Source organism: Neophocaena asiaeorientalis, unplaced genomic scaffold (assembly GCF_003031525.2).
Source record: "Neophocaena asiaeorientalis asiaeorientalis breed wild unplaced genomic scaffold, Neophocaena_asiaeorientalis_V1.1 scaffold299, whole genome shotgun sequence".
In the NCBI taxonomy this organism is placed as follows: Eukaryota; Metazoa; Chordata; class Mammalia; order Artiodactyla; family Phocoenidae; genus Neophocaena; species Neophocaena asiaeorientalis.
In genome coordinates, this window is record NW_020172626.1 from 1,636,341 (window position 1) to 1,655,721 (window position 19,381).

General features: G+C 43.1%; 1 protein-coding gene across 3 annotated transcripts in view; it reads left to right on the forward strand.

Moving 5' to 3' along the window:
• The first annotated feature begins 1,344 nt into the window (after window positions 1-1,344).
• The window catches only part of SULF1 (sulfatase 1), a 70,328-nt gene continuing 52,291 nt past the window's right edge, over window positions 1,345-19,381 (forward strand). For all 3 annotated transcript variants that reach the window (XM_024739011.1, XM_024739010.1, XM_024739009.1), the window contains exons 1-2: window positions 1,345-1,516; window positions 14,707-14,946. In XM_024739011.1, coding sequence (XP_024594779.1) covers window positions 1,345-1,516; window positions 14,707-14,946 — 412 coding nt within the window. The remainder of the gene's footprint in view (window positions 1,517-14,706; window positions 14,947-19,381) is intronic.

The following is a 19,381-nucleotide window of genomic DNA, read 5'->3' on the forward strand; positions in this document are numbered from 1 at the left end:
AGATTTCACAGTGTTCCCCTCCAGATTTGATCTGATTTGGTTTTTTTTAAGGTGGAAGGGTCGCCTCTAACCTCCAGCCTCAGAGCCCATCAGTCATGTTGCTTTGCAGGTTGAGATCTGCTGCGGCAAAGCCAAACCTCGGTGCTAGCGGCGCTGCACCGGCTCTAAACAGTAGTGAAGCTGGTGCCGACAGTCGGAGGAGGGCTGTGTCCCCTTAGGCGCCGATGCGCTGGGGACGAGGGCTGGGCTGAGGGACCAGCCCAGCCGGGAGGAAGCATCCCTTCCCCCGGTGATTGATGAAGCACAGTTAGGAGCTTTTTGGAGGCTGGGAAAGGTTGTCCTCCCAGCCCCTTACTATGAAGTCTTTGTCAGCAAAAAAGAACTCTCCTGGGCAGTGAGTGACTTCATGCAGATGACAAATGACAGCTTTGCGTTTCATTCTGCTTGATAAGTACTCAATATCGTACGCAGGTGAGTTAACGCTCCCCAGATGCAAACACTCCAGTGCACTGTGATTTCACAGGCACTGCTGGTTCTACCTTATCAGTCATTTGTTTTCTTGGGGATGTTTAAAGTACTATTAAAGTGTGAGCAGGGATGATACCCAGATCACCGTATTTATGATTATGAAATGAAGATATTATTCATGTCATTTGTTAGCAGATCTGAATGTTGTTTCCTTCTGTCTCTCCCTTTTGGAGTACAGATTTTTTAAATTATATCAATATCTTTGTATAGATATGATTTATACATTACAGTTCTATTTATTGTACTTATATATAAATATAATATATAAATCATATCTATACATATATATTTATGCTGTTTCAAGAGACTCTTTCAGACCAAAACTCTGTGTCAAAATCCTTGACTGACGTTTCCTTTTGTATTTTTTCTCCCCCTTCCAGGACCCCATCTGCAGATGTCCTGAATACCTCTGAGTATAGCAGTTGATTATTCAACCAGGATACCTAATTCAAGGTATTAGCTCTTGTCAGAAAGCTTTTACATCTGAGCTCTGTGTTGGAAATTCTATTTTGGCAATGAATTTTGAAATCGGAAAAGTTGGAATGAGAATAAAGGACAAAAGTGAATTTGCAAAATAATCAAGCGCTTAAAAAAACGACCTGACGCCTGGTAGGGTTTGCCACTTCTGACTCACGGGCAGCCCTTTCTCTGCGTTTTTGTGCCAGTTCTCGCTGAGTTGTAGTCCTTTTTCTGCAACTGTGTCTGGGGTTTGGATTTCATTTTCGTCTCTCGCTCTCCCTTTCTCTCTGACTGCCCAGAGCTGCAGGAACCAGGAGACAGACGTTTTGTCAGTTTTGCAACATTGGACCAAGCACAATGAAGTATTCTTGCTGTGCTCTGGTTTTGGCTGTGCTGGGCACACAGCTACTGGGGAGCCTCGGTTCAACCATCAGATCCCCGAGGTTCAGAGGCCGGATACAGCAGGAGCGAAAAAACATCCGACCCAACATCATTCTCGTACTCACTGATGATCAAGACGTGGAGTTGGGTGAGACACTGGTTTGTCGCTTGTTGGTCTCTTTCGCTCAAATGATTTGCTGGCTTGCATTATCAGTAACAGTCAGTTAACTTTTGGGGGTTTGACACATAATGGTAGTACCTGAACCAACACCCTGGGTTATAAAATGTACTCATATTAATGATAAAGCATTTGGTTTGTGTTTCAACTTGACTCTTCTGATCTTAAGGTTTTGAAGCTGGGGGTGGGCTGGGAGGATGGGAAGATGGCAGGCGAGAGGAAGCACGAAACTGTAGAAGTCAAGTGTTGGATCGTGCGCCTTGGAAAGCTCTTTTCAAGATATTTGGGCAAATTTGTTTCAAAGAGTATGAGATTATGACTGTAATTCTCTGCTCTGCATATGAACATAGGTGGATACAAAAAGAACTTGTCGGGGCTTCCCGGTGGCGCAGTGGTTGAGAGTCCGCCTGCCGCGGCAGGGGACGCAGGTTCGTGCCCCGGTCCGGGAAGATCCCACATGCGGAGCGGCTGGGCCCGTGAGCCATGGCCGCTGAGCCTGCGCGTCCGAAGCCTTAAAAAAAAAAAAAAAACTTGTCGATGGTCATTATTATTAAGGTGACTCCTTTATTCACAGCTTGTGATTGTTAGGGAATTGAAAGTTACAGTATTCTGCACATCCTCCCGGTAGTAATTCACTGCTACCACCCTAGACAGGATGCTTTTCTGAAGAACTCGCTCACCTGGGTTAATTCTAGAGCACTTAGAAAGCCTGCCAACATCTGGTGTTTCATCTGAGCTTCTGTATCACCTGATTTGGTTTCTCACCTTCTCACTTTCTTTAATGGCCCGGCCCTATGGTCTTGCCCATAAGCTTAGGGTCAAGTTCTTCTAGGGTACCTAGGACAAATGAAAAGCTTGCCCTTACAGGTTGTCACCACCACTCATTTCCATTCCTGGACGCAATTCCTTGCTCTCAAGAAATCGCTCAGCTAGGCTTATCCATCACGCTGAACTTGACCGTCGCTAGTAGCTTTTAGACTTCCTGCTAGCAGAGCACCCTGGGCTTCTTTCCAGAGCTCCTCTGGCTAGGGTCTTTGAGGATAAACCCCTCCAGGCTGGAATTTGATCCACAGGGATAGGGATTTTGATTTCCAATTGGAAACCAAACCTAGAATCCCAAAAAGTCAACTCTTTGGGTTCAGCTGGAAACAAAGGCACTAAAAGCCAGCAGAGGTAATGATTATTGGAGGTGACTTGCAGAGTCTGTTTTCTCTCACTTAACTGCTTATTTTTAAATTTTTATTATTTGGTTACGCCGGGTCTTAGTTGCAGCTGGCGGGCTCCTTAGTTGTGGCACGTGAACTCTTAGTTGCGGCATGCATGTGGGATCTAGTTCCCTGAGCAGGGATTGAACCCTGGCCCCCTGTATTGGGAGCGCAGAGTCTCAACCACTGCGCCACCAGGGAAGTCCCTCTCACTTAATTGCTTAAGCAAGAATTTTCAGGCATCATGCCAAAATGAAAAGTCTTGCAGGTATGACTTTAGTATGTATGTGGCTGGTGGTTTAAGTTTTCATTCACCTACAGGGCAAGTAAAGTGAAGACCTTTGAATTCACTTCCCTTAACATCTCTCATATCCATCCTTTTCAATGAAGCCATTCTCTTCTCTCCCAGTCTTTCCCTAACTGGTTGGTCACGTGACCTGTGCCCTCTAGTCTTGGCCCCTCCTACCTATTCTTCATTTCCTGCAAGTATCTGATCAGGTCTCTGCTGCTTAAAACCCTCCACCGGGTTCCTTTACCAAGACGGTGAAACCCCTCTCCTCTGCAGGCTGATGAGCGCCGGGCATCTGTCCCTACCTGTTTCTGTAAGGCTATTTCCCTTTCCCTCACTTTTGCTCTGTGCTCCATGGAAACAACTTACACTTCCCTGAAGATGTCTGGTGGTTTCATCTCCCTCACCTATATTTCATGCCTTTGTACATCTCATCCCCTCTGCCCTTTCCCCATTTTTCCACCTGGCGAAGCCCTACCTATTCTTCGTGACCCAGTCCAGATGCCTTCCCCTCGGGGGGTCTTCTTTACCAAAAACGATCCTGCTGTCCAGCAGGGTGGAGGGAACTTTCCTTTGCACCACCTTGGACCTGCCTCCAGCGTATGACACTAAATCCACCATGTACTTCCATACCTGTCTCTTCCACTTAACTGAGAGCAACTAGAGGGCAGCGTAGTGTTCTATTTATGTTGTAGTCCTGATGCTGGGACTGTGCTGGGAACCTAGTAGGTGCTCAGTAAACTGGAAATGCACCCACAGGGGCCTGAAAAGGCTAACACAATTCCCAGAAATGAATGCAAGTATCCGTCATGATCTACCTCTTCAATATACAACCCTTGTCTTTAAAATAAATTAAGGAATTGTTTGATCAGTGTATTTTTAAGAGTTCAAAATTTCATCCTTATCCTATAGTTAATGAATTCATTCAGTAGATATTTATTAAGCAGTTATTAAACACTGGCTTCTAGTGGAAGCACATGGATATAATGGTGAAGAGTCATCGGCCAGGTTCAATCAACCCAGCTCTTTCCTACATGTTTGCCTTGCCTTTACTTCCTTCCTTGATTTCCTACCCAGATACCAGGCTAAGCATTCACTCATTTAATCATCACAGTCGCTCTATGAAGTGGTTACTATTACTCTCTTCAGTTTATACTTAAGATAAATGAGGCTTAGAGAAGTCGCATAGGCTGTGATGAGCTAGGAAATGGTAAACTCAGGACCTGTATTAGGGCTGGGTCTCCACAGCTACACATTTAACCATGATTCCTTCCCTCAATCCGTCCTTTAACAAATATTTATTGAGCCCTTCCTAAAACAACCTGTAAATACATGGTCACGCCCTAGGTTCCGAGATAACAACTAAGATGGGTCTTGTTATCCTACTGGCAGAACAAGTTGATGATGAACCGCTGTGAACCATGGATACAAATTTAGAGAAGACTTCTTTTCTCAGCTGAAAAATGATGTTCTTGGTAGTGGGTACAGTTTGATGGAGACTTTTGCCTGGCCGATTGTAACGCTCTCATAATCTTTCTTGACACTTAACTGCTCTAGACTTCAGTTGGCTTTTGTGTTTTGCAGCGAGTGGGGGCTAGTCTTCGTTACAGTGGGCGGGCTTCTCATTGCGGTGGCTTCTCTTGTTGCGGAGCACGGGCTCTAGGCGCACGGGCTTCAGTAGTTGCAACACGCGGGCTCAGTAGCTGTGGCACATGGGCTTAGTTGCTCCACGGCATGTGGGGTCTTCCCGGACCAGGGATCGAACTCGTTTCCTCTGCATTGGCAGGCAGACTCTTAACCACTGCGCCACCAGGGAAGTCCTCCTCTTAACCATTTTCAAGTGTACAATTCAATAGTGTTAAGTACATTCACATTGTTGTGAATATCTCCAAAACTCTTTTCATTCTATAAAATTAAAACTCTATACCTATTAAACAGTAACTCCCTAAACCCCCAGCCCTTGGCAACCACCATTCTACTTTCTGTCTCTATGAACTTGACTGCTCTGCGTACTTCATATAAGAGGAATCATACAGTATTTGTCTTTTTGTTCCTGGCTTATTTCACTTAGCATAATGTCCTTCCTCACTGTTCATCTGTGTTGTAGCATGTCTCAGAATTTCCTTCCTTTTGAAGGTTAAATAATATTCCATTATATGTATATCCACCCTATGTCTATCCATTGATCTCTTGTTAGACATTAGTGTTGCTTCTGCTTTTTGATTATTGTGAAAATGCTACTATGAACACAGGTGTATAAATGTCTCTTTGAGATGCTGCTTTCAATTCTTTGGGGGTATATACCCAGAACTGGAGTTGCTAGATCAATAGGTAATTCTATTTTTAATTTTTTGAGGAACTGCAATACTGTTTTCATAGCGACTGCACCATTGTCCATTCCCACCAACAGTACATAAGGGTTCCAGTTTCTCCACATTCTTGACAATATTTACTGTTTGCTGGTTTTTTGATAATAGCCATCCTAATGGGTGTGAGATGTTCTCTAATTGTGGTTTTGACGTGGTTTGTTTTGGTTTGATTTTTTACTTACATGTGATTATGTTTGCCAAATATTGAATAAATCTTCACCTAAGCAAAACTTTTGCACCTGTAACACTGCAGGCGTTTTGGCTTCTGTGCCTCCAGAAGGATATAACAGACTTAGAAAAGGCTTAGGAAAACAACTACAAAAATTGTAATAGAATACTTTTCCTTTTGGAAAAGAATAAAACAATTGTATCTCTTTGTCTGGAAAGACAAAGGCTAAGAAGGATTGTAATCCAAGTTTATGAAACAAGCTGGGAAGGAAAGCTCTTATTAAGTAGGACTGGGGCCCCTCCCTCAACTTTGAGGACAAATAAAGTAAACTAGTCCTTTGTGAAAAGAGTGAAATACATGAGGAATTTACTAATAAAAGTGCTAGAACCTCATATGTGGATAACACTTTATCTTTTTCCAAAGAACATTTATTCTCATTATTGCATTTTATTGTCATCCCACCCAAGTTGGGTGGGTAGGACAGAGATCATTATCCCAGGAGAACACTTGATCCGCGGAAAGATTAAGTAATTTAACCAGCGGTCCCTGTACTTCTGGATTTGCTTTTTCCACAACTTGAGAAGTGGTTCAGGTTATGCCTCTCCCTGTAAATAGTTCAGGTTTTTAGGCGAAGTTAATGGGTGGAGATTTACACCTTTTTTTAAAAAATTGAAGTATAGTTAGTTTACAATGTTCTGTTAGTTTCAGCTGTACAGCAAAGTGATTCAGTTATACATAAATATATATCTATTTTTTTCAGATTCTTTTCCCTTATAGGTTATTACAAAATATTGAGTATAGTTCCCTGTGCTATACAGTAGGTCCTTGTTAGTTATCTATTTTATATATAGTAGTGTGTATATATTAATCCCCAAATCCTAATTTATCCCTCCCCCTCCTTTCCTCTTTGGTAACCATGTTTGTTTTCTATGTCTGTGAGTCCATTTCTGTTTTGTAAATAAGATCACTTGTATCCGTATTTGAGATTCCACGTATAAGCGATATCATGATATTTGTCTTTCTCTGTCTGACTGACTTCACTCAGTATGACAATCTCTAGGTCCATCCATGTTGCTGCAAATGGCATTAGTTCATTCTTTCTTATGACTGAGTATATTCCATTGTATATATATGTACCACATCTTCTTTTTTAAAAATAATGTAGGATTGATTTTATTTTATTTATTTTTTGTTTTTGGCCACGCCACATGGCTCATGGGATCTTAGTTCCGCAACCAGGGACTGAACCTGCGCCCTTCGCAGTGAAAGCATGGAGTCCTAACCACTGGACTGCCAGGGAATTCCCAGTACCACATCTTCTTAATTCAGTTGTCTGTTGATGGGCACTTAGGTTGCTTCCATGTCTTGGCTATTGTAAATAATGCTGCTGTGAACATTGGGGTACATGTATATTTTCGAATTATGGGGGTTTTTTAAGCTAGAAAAACACAAATGGACATGATTAACATGAAGTTTGGGATGATGGCTACCATCTGGGGAAGGAGTGGTAACCAAGTACTTCAGCAGTATCCATATTTCATTTTAAAATTGAAAATATGTATCTGAAGAAACTGTGATCAAATGCTAAGCTTTGACAAAGCTAGGAGACATGTTATTTATTCTGTTTTTCCCTGCACTTGAAAATATTTTACAAATCAAAAAGAAGAAAGTCAGAAATGTTCGTGGGACTCCCCTAACTTTCTGAGACTAGAGTCAAAGAGATTAGGCTCTAAATCTTTCCCAAATGGTCCCTGGGTGCCACTCTGAGAAACAAAATAACGAGCTGATTAGAACATTGATCTGGCTCAATGTGGCATTTCTTAAATTCTTAGGAAATTGGACTGGTGCTAACATCTCAGTAACGCTGACCCAATGCTTCTCTTAGATCATAAGGAGAATTAAGAAATCTTAAATACATGGAAACACGTTGTCTAAAGCAGAGGTCACTACAGTCCAGAGCTAGCCCACAGATGTGTTTTGCTTGACCAGCACACTTTTTAAAACCAAGGCAACATTTTAAAAGATCAGGTGATTTTACATGAAAAGAAAAGAAATCCAGATTCCAACTTTTCTTGGAAGTTCAGAAGAATGAGGGCTTACATTCCCATGAGGCAGCCATCAGTTAAATGCTTGAAGGGGAGTCAAAGCTGCCCCCATTAGGTGGGGCATGTCCTCCCAAGACCCTCACCGTCCCCACCACTCTCCACTGCTCCCCAACACTTAGGCCAAGGATCACTTGCCATCATGCCCATCCTGCTGATTTTCTTATAGTCAGGGGAAAGTTCTGTATACCCACATGTCTATCAAACATAGAAAACTGAAAAGACGAAAGCTCTGTGACTTTTCTTGTACCTGCCTACCTTCTCTGTCTAGCCTGTAGGCGTTTTTACTTCCATTCCCCTAAAAAACTAGTCCCCACTTTTAATGGCCTTTAGCTCTTTAGGGGAAAAAATAATGAGTCCTAGTGACCTAGAAACATGCCAGACAGATTTATTATCTGCTTCTTGGTCCCTTCTTCCCCAACTTGTTTTCCCTCCTCTGGTTTTAGCTGAAACATCTGTTTTTTCTTTCCTACCAACTTCACAGTTCTGGTAGAAAAAGGTATTCTGTGTGATCATGGTATCTTTTTAATGCTTTCAGAATTAAAATTTTCAATAGACCAATAAAGCCATTTTTAATATGGGAACTATCACCGTTTAAGGTTCCATAGTTAACTGTTGGCATAGGAAGATGGCAGGGATGTGCTTTAGCCCAGGCCATTTATATATTTAAATCATTCACCTTACCCCGTCATAAAACAATGGCGTCTAGAAACAACCCTGCACATTTAATGAGTTGTGTTTGCTTGCCGTTATCACTCATCAAACCATGAATTGTTGCAATTCACACGGAGGTGTGTCGCTCTATGAAGCCAGGTGTGTGTGAATGCCACATATCTGGGACTTCCTTAAAGGATGATGATGACAAAATTTATTATTGAATTTCTGGTTTTGTGAGTTTTTCTGGACATGATGAACAGCCTCGATGAAAATGTTAATGCTTGATTGTATGAAATATTGAATAATCAAATGCTAAGATATTTGAATCAGGAAAGGCAAAGCTTTGTTGTAAAGTTTAACGTGTACGTGAAGTAATCCAGGCTCTCTGTGTGATTTTGGTAAAGTCATTCCAATTAGTGGGACATCTTCTCCCTCGTGACCTTTTTTCACACATGTGATTTGGGAATACATGAGTTGAAGCCTGTAGAATGATTTAAATTCCTGGCTATGGCTCTGTCTAGTCCCAGTAACCTAGCACATACCCCCTCAAAGGACCATTCGTGGAGCCTTGATTTTTAACTCCACCAGAATTGCAAACATGGTGGATCTTGCAGGATTCCCAAAGAGTGCCACTTCTCCTGACACCGAGCGGCGTCTCTGTCACCGCTGAGCTGTCCGAGCATCCCCACCCCTGCGAGAGCGAATGGCAGATGTCCCCAGTCCCAGCCTGGAGCTCTGGTGCTGGGACAGCTTTTCTTGGCAGCCCCAAGATTCAGCTGTGGCCTGGACCTTCCCTGTCCTCAAGCCAGCCCAGTCAGCAGTGCCCCCATGCCAGTTACTGGACTTAATTACGGTCACTTCATAACATCCCTGTCAGGCTTCCACCTCCCAGGACAATTTTAAATGATATTGAAGTCAGGCTTCTTGCTTAAGAGGGGCGTGGGGAACAGTGTGTGATGTGATGGGTGGAGGGGAACTGATGTGTGATGGATGGAGGGGAACTGATGTCTCTAAGCCAGCATTAACATTTTATGTCTTGAAGCGTAGAACAAGCAGTTGACCTCTGTCTTAGTCCGTGACGACTGCTCTAACCAAATACCATAGACTGGATGGCTTAGTGACTTATAAACAACAGATGTTTATCAGGTAATTATTTCTCACAGCTCTGGAGGCTAAAAAGTCCAAGATCGAGGCTCCAGGAGATTTGGTGTGTGGTGAGGACCCACTTCCTGGTTCATAGGTGGCTGTCTTGTCACTGTGTCCTCACATGGAGAAAGGGGCAAGGGAACCCTCTGTGGCCCCTTTTATGAGGGGCTGATCCCATTCATGAGGGCTCCACCCTCATGACCTAATCACCTCCCAAAGCCCCACCTCCTAATACCATCACCTTGGGGGTTAGGTTTCAACCTATATATTTTGGAAGGACACGGAAGTTCAGCCTATCGCAACCTCTGTATTCTTACCTTAGCTTTGGAATTCAGATGGGATTACAGATAGGGAGATGGAAAATGCAAGAGTAAAGGAAACACGTTGGGGCTGAGGTGATCACAAATTAAAATTGTAGCTCATGCCATTTGCTCGGCAGCCCTGCTAACTAGTCCGAAGAGCTATTATTAGCTGCATTTTACATCTGAGAAAAAAGAGGGTAAAGGGCTTGTTCAAGTTCAAGGGCATCTGTGACAAACACCCCGGTGTTTCCCCCCAAGTCCAAATCCAGGGCTCTTTCTCTTCTCGTGCTCACCCTCCGAAGCCCTGCTTTGGGCATCTTGGTATGATTCTTTAGCCTTAAGCTTCATGACATTCCTATGAAATAATTGTTCTGATAACTAAGAATCAACACGATTTGCATTTTAGGCACCAAAGGCCTGAAACCCAAAGAAGTGGGGAGCTTCAGCTTAAAACAAAACTGAGTCCTTCCAGCTATAGGACAAGACATGGTCCCAGCCACTGCTCTCAAGCTGGAGATGCATAATTATGAGTTGCTTTTTGCAGAATAGTGTTTGGTAGTTTCCCAATGAAATATCAATCGTGCAATCATAGTGGCTGTAGAAGCAGGATGAGGCAGTGTTGTTGGCTGACATGAATCATTGCACAGCCATAAAAGAGAAGAAGGAGTTTTTCGCTCACCTCGTTGGAGTGCAGTGACGCGGCAGAGGGAAGAGGTATAGGATTCCTGTGCTCCATCATCTGTGCCTACGCAGGGAATCCGAGGTCAGAGGCAGCAGTGAACACCAGTGCGACTGTCGGCTTCTGAAGACAGACACGCCTGCAGCCCACTCACCTCGACCTGGGCTCGAGCTACTTTAATCACTTCAGCCCCTAAGAGGGCAGGAGACAGGCTTCAGTGTCTGTTAGCATCTCCCCTAAGAGGCCGGATGAAGCAAGATATGAGATTACAGAAAATGAGACATATCCTGACTCCAAGCAGACATCATTTCTGTGTCTCAGTCTTGAGAACGTCAACGTCACAGCCGGGACTCAGCCTAGACGCAGCTTAAGAGCGTGGTCCCTGAGCAGACCGCCTGCCTTTGCATCCGGGCCCTGCTGCTTAGGGTCTGTGTGGCCCTAAGCACGTTGTTTAACCCTTTTGCTCCTCAACTTTATCATCCTTGATATGAAAATAATAAATAGTAGCACCCGCTATGGAAGGCTATTGTCCGGGTTCAATGAGTTGCTACACGGGAAGCACTTAGAAGTGGGAGTAAAGTAGAAAATCCGTGAGAGTAAAAGTATGAAATCAGTGTTTCCTCTTCCTCTCTGCCCACCTTACAGGCTTGGAAGCGGTCTGAGCCACTTTGATCACTTAAAATGAGGCACCCACTGAAGTCTCTTCCAGCTCGAGGCTTCGCTGGTTCCGTGTCAGGCCTCGAATAGGTCTCCAGGAGTGGGGAGGGGCCGCGCCAGCATCCTCAGGGAGCTTGTTAGAAATGCAAATTCTCTGGTCCTTCCTGGGTCTTACTTAAATCAGCATCTCAGGGTGGACCCAGAAGTCTAGGATTTAACATGTGCTCCAGGTGATTTTTAACATTGGAGAAGCCTTGTCTCAGAACCTTCTCCTTACTGAGAAACGTGAAGCCACATTCAGGAACCTCACATCCGGGAACCCCGCCCGTGGTGCTACCGTGGTCACAGTACCTGCAGGGACCAAATGTCTTCATTGTTCCCTTTGACGTGTGGGCCGGTTGGAAGCAGAGCATTTGGAGGGATTTTTTAGTTCCTTGGTACAACCAGCTCAGTCCATGAAGAAAAGAGAGATATTTAGAATGAGAGGAGAGTCCTGGCTGGGGCAATTATGATGCAAGGGGCTGAGTTTTAGTCCCCAGTTTGTAGATTATTTGACCTTAGATCAGATTTTCACCTCCCATCCTGTACTGCGGTCCAAATAAGTCTGTAAACTGGAGGTTGCAGCTTTGTGATTCGGGACCTTGGAGGATGGCCTCCAGCTGCATTTTTTTTTTTTTTTTAATTTGAGTCCAGCTAGGCTCAAACCTGTGAGTCAACTCACAGTCTTCTGATGCATTACAACATCTCTTGGGTCTGCTTCTTAAGAGTCCTTCTATTTTAAAGACACAGCCCAGTTCAGGTTCTTACCACCCCATGGCCGGGTGGGTTCAGCAGCCTTTTGGCCATACCCTTGATGGACCAACCTATTCCCCACCTATCCAACAATGCACATACTTCCATTGCCATGGCAACACCTCTCAAAGACTCCTTTCTTATCATGTCCTTCATGCCTTTGACAAAGAACTTGCTCTGCCGTCATTTTGTCTGTTCTGTCAAATCCAAATATCTCTGCCCAGCCTCCAAGCTATTGGCTAAATCTGCCTCCCATTTCATCAAGAGAAGTCTTCATATTCGTTTTCATTCCACAAAATCCACGTGCCATTTTCATCACTCCACTTACTTCTTCCCACCTCCAGTGCACCGCGCATACCACCTTCCCCGTGCTACCCACAACACACTTGGCCCATCCCATGTTTTTCTTCCTCCTTTCCTCCCATTTGTCCTCATCTCCTGTGGCAGAGCTCTTATTAAGCATTGCCTCTCGTCCCCGCTGTCTTTATAGGTCCTGCTACTGCTATATCCACACTCACGTCTACCTTGCTCTGCAGATTTCCCTAAGCAATTTTCATATGTAAATTCTCATCTGGTTAGTTTACTGCTGAAGATCAGAGGCAGCAGAGAGTTTTCCATTTCTTTTGTTAATGCTACACTTTGGGGGATCAGTCCAGAGAGTTGAGGTCAATAGAATGAATGCTCAGCATGAAGTGGGGGCTCACTACATGTTATCCACTGATGGCAAAAAGGTTGCTTGATCCTCTGAATACAACCAGGGGAGAAAAAGCAGTTAGGAATCCCCCTAACTGAAGCATATTTCAGGGAGCTCTAAGGAGACCCAATTAGAAACCATCTTTTCTGTTTTCATGTGAATGGTAAGAGCTCGTATGTGAAAAAAAAAACTGTGGTTTTTGGATGGCTGCACGCTTCTCTTCTGCTCTGAATGCTTGCCTGGTTTGCATTACGATTTCCTTCCTTGTTGGAAAGCTACATAGACTTTCTCCCTTTCTTTGGAAGAAGTAGGACCTGTTGGAAATGTGAGGCTCCAGGATGGAAATGCAATGGCCTTGGCTGTAGTGCTCTGTAGTGCATTTCTTGACAGGTCCTGAAAAGACGATTGAATTCTGGCCTGAGCTTTTTTTTTTCCTGCAGTATTTGGATGGGTTTCAGCTTCCATGTTTGGCTGGATAACCGAAATAGGTTTTTTCTTCCTTCCTCAGCAGTCGTATGTACAGTTTCATCCTTTACAGTTCAAATGGCATACTTTACTACTACACAGAGACTTTTGGATGTGATAGAATCATAGCTCTTTCACAGACAAACAACCCGTCTTTTAAAATGACGTGGAAACAGGTGAAAATATAAACTGGTCGTACTATCCTGGTAGAAAAACTGGCAGGTATGTGGTGAGTTTGCTAGAGGATACGAACTTACATTGAAGATCTTTTTTTAATTAAACACGGGCATTTTGCAAACCAGAACTACAATGAGGTATCACCTCACACCGGTCAGAATGTCATCATCAAAAAAATCTACAAACAATAAATGCTAGAGAGAGTGTAGAGAATAGGGAAACCTCTTGCACTGTCGGTGGGAATGTAAATTGATACAGCCACTATGGAGAAGAGTATGGAGGTTCCTTAAAAAACTACAAATAGGACTACCATATGACCCAGCAATCCCACTACTGGGCATATACCCTGAGAAAACCATAATTCAAAAAGACACATGCACCCCAATGTTCATTGCAGCAGTACTTACAATAGCCAGGACATGGAAGCTACCTAAATGTCCATCGACAGATGAATGGATAAAGAAGATGTGGCACAGATATACCGTGGAGTATTATTCAGCCATAAAAAGGAACGAAACTGGGTCATTTGTAGAGACGTGGAGGGACCTAGAGTCTGTCATACAGAGTGAAGTTAGTCAAAAAGAGAAAAACAAATATCGTATATTAACGCATATATGTGGAATCTAGAAAAATGGTACACATGAACCAATTTTCAGCACAGGAACAGAGACACAGACAGAAAACAAACATGTGGACACAGGGGAGGAAGGGGGGTGGGATGAACTGGGAGATTCGGATCCACATATATACACTACCATGTGTCAAATCGATAGCTAGTGGGAACCTGCTGTACAGCACAGGGAACTCTACTCAATGATCCGTGGTGACCTAAATGGGTGGGATGGGGGGGTGGAAGGGAGGTCAAGAGGGAGGGGATACATGTAGACATATAGTTGATTCACTTTGTTGTACAGCAGAAACTAACACAGCATTGTAAAGCAACTTTACCCCAGTTTTTAAAAAAAACAGGCATTTTGGAAGGACTTTTACTTAATTGGAAAACTTCTCCCCTCTTTTATTTCATACGATGAAAACATTCTATCTCGTCATCTCTGCAATGTCTGTGGCATGGTGCAAGTGTGGTGGGCTAGGAGTTTTGATGCTCTGTTTTGATGCTCTCTGATAATCTTCAAAGGGCTGCTGGCCTTGGAATCTGCTCCGTCTCTAAAATTCTAGCTTTAGTGATCAGATAAACCTGCTTTTCTTTTTTTTTTTTTTCCTTTGTGATCAAGGAGGGGAGAAGCTGAAATGTGTTTTTATTCTGCAAAATATTTGAGATGGCAGAATCCTAAACGTTGCATTTTGTTCTAGAAACGAGAGCTCGTCAAATGATAGACTCCTTCAGGCTAAGGCAGAGAAATCAACAAGGCAGGGGGAACAGAGCCCCTGAGTGACGTGACATCGGTGGGTGATCGTGCGGTGCTGTCTGCTAACAACGCTGGCATTGTGCCTTCCAGGGTCCCTGCAAGTCATGAACAAAACCAGAAAGATTATGGAGCGCGAGGGGGCCACCTTCACCAACGCCTTCGTGACGACGCCCATGTGCTGCCCGTCCCGCTCGTCTATGCTCACGGGCAAGTACGTACACAACCACAACACCTACACCAACAATGAGAACTGCTCCTCGCCCCCCTGGCAGGCAGTGCACGAGCCGCGGACCTTTGCTGTCTATCTGAACAGCACCGGCTACAGAACAGGTAAAGGGGGAGCTTTCCAGCCCGTGAACCTCTGGTAGCGCACCTCTGGAAGATGCACTGCCTGGTGAAATATATGAAGTTCCAATCAGTCCCTAAAGCGGAAGGAGCCGAGGCTTGTGTCTCTCAGCATCCTCTGCTTTTCCCTCTGGTTAACGTCCCAGAGAGAGGTCCCTTAGAGAAAAGTCAGTGATTCTCAGCAGACACGTTAAGAAAGTGTCGTCCCCATCAGAGCAACCGGCAACTGGAATTCTCCAGGAGAACCTGCAACAGAAGAGTTTTCATCCCGTGAACGTGCTTACCTCAACCCTCCAAATCTCCAGGCATCCCAGCCCAGCTTGAGGCTTGTCTTAATTGTTGGCAAATTCTTGCCCATTGGGTGAGAAACCATCAAGCGCTTTGAAATTGCTTAGCACCTATCTCAGGATCTGGGACACGATAGATTATCAAAATTATTTACTGAATTCAAACGTAACTGAAAGAAATCATCCAATGAGGTGTACCTTATTAATTCATCTGTTTATTTACTCGTAATTAATAGGATTGGGAGTTTCTTTAGCTTAGTTTTGGTGACTTTTAGATCTCAAGTGTTCGCCCCCATCTCCCAGGAAAGGCGGGCATCCCAATTGCTACATCTTCTATCACTGTTTAACCTACATAGATGAGCGGTTTGGTTAGTTGGTCTTTTGCAAACTGGGGACCTCCTTCCAGAGAGGTCATGAACATCATACCAATGTAAGAAAGAAGCAAGGCTCCTTCCTGTCAGGTTGCCCCCAAAACCTTTATTCTCCTAGCGTTTATATGCTCTCCTTGGGTTTTCTGAGCATTTCTTTATGAAAAGAAACAAAGATATTGATTGAGGGGCTGTGATGAAAAATAATTTTTTCAGAACCAACAAGACGTATTCATAAGAATTAAGGGTGTCATAATTAAAACTTGTTGAAAAAGATTTTCAGGTCTGCAGATTCTCTATTCTGAAGATTTAAAAGGAAAGGATATCAGATAAATGTATTCTCTCAAATCTCTTTTAAAAATGAAATTAACCTTTTCCACTGGACTTAGGAAATATGTGGCCATTTGCTTCTTTGCAGAGCGCCTTGTGTGCACTTAATACTTGTTATTTATGGATGAAAATATTGACTGTGGATATGATAGCACTGTCATCCACAGGCATTCAAGAGCTCCACTCACAGAAGAAACTCCTCCCGTGAGCCTCAAGGGTGTTTGCTTACGCTTCAGAAAGAAATTAGGTTACTCAAAGTGCCTTATCCTGAGTGTGTTTTCCCACATAAGTGATCTAAGTTTATAGCACCTTTCACCTGCGAGCTCTAAAGCAATTTGCAAATCTATCAAACATCCCTGTAGGGTTCATAAACAGCAACTGTACTTAGCTCCATTTTATAACTGATGTGGGAATTTCAAATACTGTGTGATGACCAGCTCAGAAGCAAAATCAGAAATGGTCCCCTGATGCCTGATTCCTGATTTTGACCACCAAATTCTGTTTCGTTTGCGGGAAGCATTGTATGAAATCAGTGCCTTTCAACTCCCAGGCTCCCTTATAATTAAATTCCTAGTAGCAGACATAGAGAGACGGAGAGAGTTGGAACTTAGGGAATTAGAACTCTCACTGTATCCAGACTGGTGTGGACGGTGTCCATCCTAGGAAATGGAGATGCTGGTGACACAGAGAACCCTGCCCAGAACTCAGAACTGTCGATTAGGACTTGCTAATTCATTTCAGGGCTAAATCAAGAAAGGGCAAAAAGAAGATAATAAGTTCTGGAGAGATAGTGAACAGCAGTGTGGCTATAGTTGACAGTATTATATTGTGTACTTGAAATTTGCTAAAAGGCTAGATCTTGGATGTTCTCACCACAAAGAAAAAACTGGAAACTAGCAAAGATGTGAAGTGATGGATATGTTGATTGGCTTGGCAGTGGTTAATATTTCACAATGTCTATGTATAGCAGACCATCAGGCTGTAAACCTTACAATTTTTTTTTTAAGATTTTTTTATTTTTTTATTTATTTTTGGCCATACCGGGTCTTAGCTGCGGCTCGCAGGCTTCTCTCTAGTTGTGACGCGCCGGCTCCAGGGTGCGTGGGCTCTGTAGTTGTGGCGCCCGGGTTCCAGAGCACGACGGCTCTGTAGTTCACGGCATGCAGGCTCTCTGGTTGAGGCGCCCGAGCTCAGTAGTTGTGGTGCGCGGGCTTAGATGCTCCGCGGCATGTGGGATCTTAGTTCCCCGACCAGGGATCGAACCCGCGTCCCCTGCATTGGAAGGCGGATTCTTTGCCACTGGACCACCAGGGAAGTTCCACCTTACAATTTTTTTTTAAGTTAACAACTTTATTGGGGTATAATTGCTTACAATTTTTGATTGTCAATTATATCTCAGTAAAGCTGGGCAGCGGGGAAGAAAGGGGAAGAAAGGGAAATTGATATTTGATGCTTGCTTCCTCTGTACCAGGCACTTTAGCTAAGTTTTCTCACCTGATTCTTCCGGAAACTTTGAAAGGATTTGCCCATATTGCCAGTGAAGAAACCGAAACTCAGGAGGGTTTATCTGAGGTCACAAGCTAGTCAGTGACAGACTGAATCCAGCACACCTGACTCCAACATCTTTCCTCTTTCTTTATTTCTTTCTTTATCTTATTTCTTTACATATATTTCTATCATGCTTCATTCCGAAGTGCCCGGCAGAGACACGTAAAACACAATAAGATACAGAGCAGTAAGGACGCTGTCGAATGGAAACGAAGGGTAGAGCCAGTTAAAATCAAGGCAAAGGTTAATATGCAAAGTGCAGGCATACCACGGAGTTGTAGAGAAAGGCTGCATATTTGGAGCTATCTTCCAGATGGCAAAAGCAAAAATGGAAATGCCATCCATTACACAGCTCACTGGGTCACCAAGAAAAAACAAATCTTGCTTCTAAGAAGTGGAGTGTACTCTGGTACTTGTTTCAGTTATCCTATGTTGCGTCCACCCTACAAGAGCTTGAATAAAACTCAGAGATAATTTAGTTTTTCAATTCCTTTGTTCTCAGACGAACAAATTTAGACCTACAAGATTAAGGTGACTTGCTGAAGTGACACATCTGATGTTCTAACAGGAAGAGTGGGCAACAGGACTTTGGTCTTCAGGCCTCTTTCCAGTATGCTACCCTAACCTGATGGGTTAGGTCTGGGATGAAGCTGCAGACCATCAGGCTTTCCCGGGGACAACTGTCAGTCCTTTGGTGCAGCCCCGTAGGCCTGCTTCAATCAGTTATCTTCTTCAGGGAGAGGAGATTTGCTCCTGGAAACTAACTCAGATTCTGAAGCCAACCTTCCTCCCAGGGGTCTAGACACTTAGGTAATAATGGAATTTATAGTGAGTCATCCTGTAAAGTAAAAGGAATTCTTTAAGGGAAACGGGACTTTTCCAAACACTTAGGGCTCGTCCAAACACTTAGCTATGAATAGAAAACGGATGATATACACTCAGGAAAATAAATTTTGATGTGCCCATTAGTAAATCAGAAAAATTAAAAATTGGAAGACTAAAATGGCAGTGATAATGAGCTACATAATTTAAATTCATCTTTGATGGGAAAATACTGACATGTCTCAGACAATTAGGAAGTAGAGATGTCTCTGTGACAATAATTATCGATCCAACCAGGGACAGAGACCCATTTGAAAATCCACACATAAGCACATCAGGATGACAGACATCTTAGGAAGTTAAGAGAATTGGTGAGTAGGTATTAAACCAGCATATTTATGAGCCACTAAACTAGTTGGGGAGGTGGGAGAAGCCAATATATAACGATTTTAATGTTTTCCTAATAATGAATACGTTATCTGGAACATTTAGCTGAGAACCTAAGAAAAATAATGATGGAAACTGAACTATGTATTATACATAAATATCCATCTAGAGAAAAGCACAAAGCAGCAATCAGTTTTGTGAAGAACAACTCAGAGAAGACAAATTACTAAGAGGCTTATTTTGGGAGGCATCCAGAATACATGGATTTAAATGAATTGAATTGATCCAATATTGTATTTACCATTGTGTGACATGATTTTTCTTTTTCAGAACCAAGGCGTATTTTTGGACTGGCTGTAACTTAAATTTTTCTAACTTTACTCATGGAAAATATGACTCTACAACAGCTTAAATGTTTAAGAAGGGAAAATACAGTAACGTGTCTATTGCATTTTATGTTCTAAGTATAGTGGGAATGATACTGGATTATCTATCATAAAAAGGAAAATTCTGCCTATCTGCTCAAAAAAGTTTTAGTTTAAATTTCTTGTGAGGGTATAGAAATGAACGTAAAACCTGGCATAAATGTTAAGGTAAGAGTAATAATCCATGTTTTTTTTTAACATCTTTATTGGAGTATAATTGCTTTACAATGATGTGTTAGTTTCTGCTGTATAA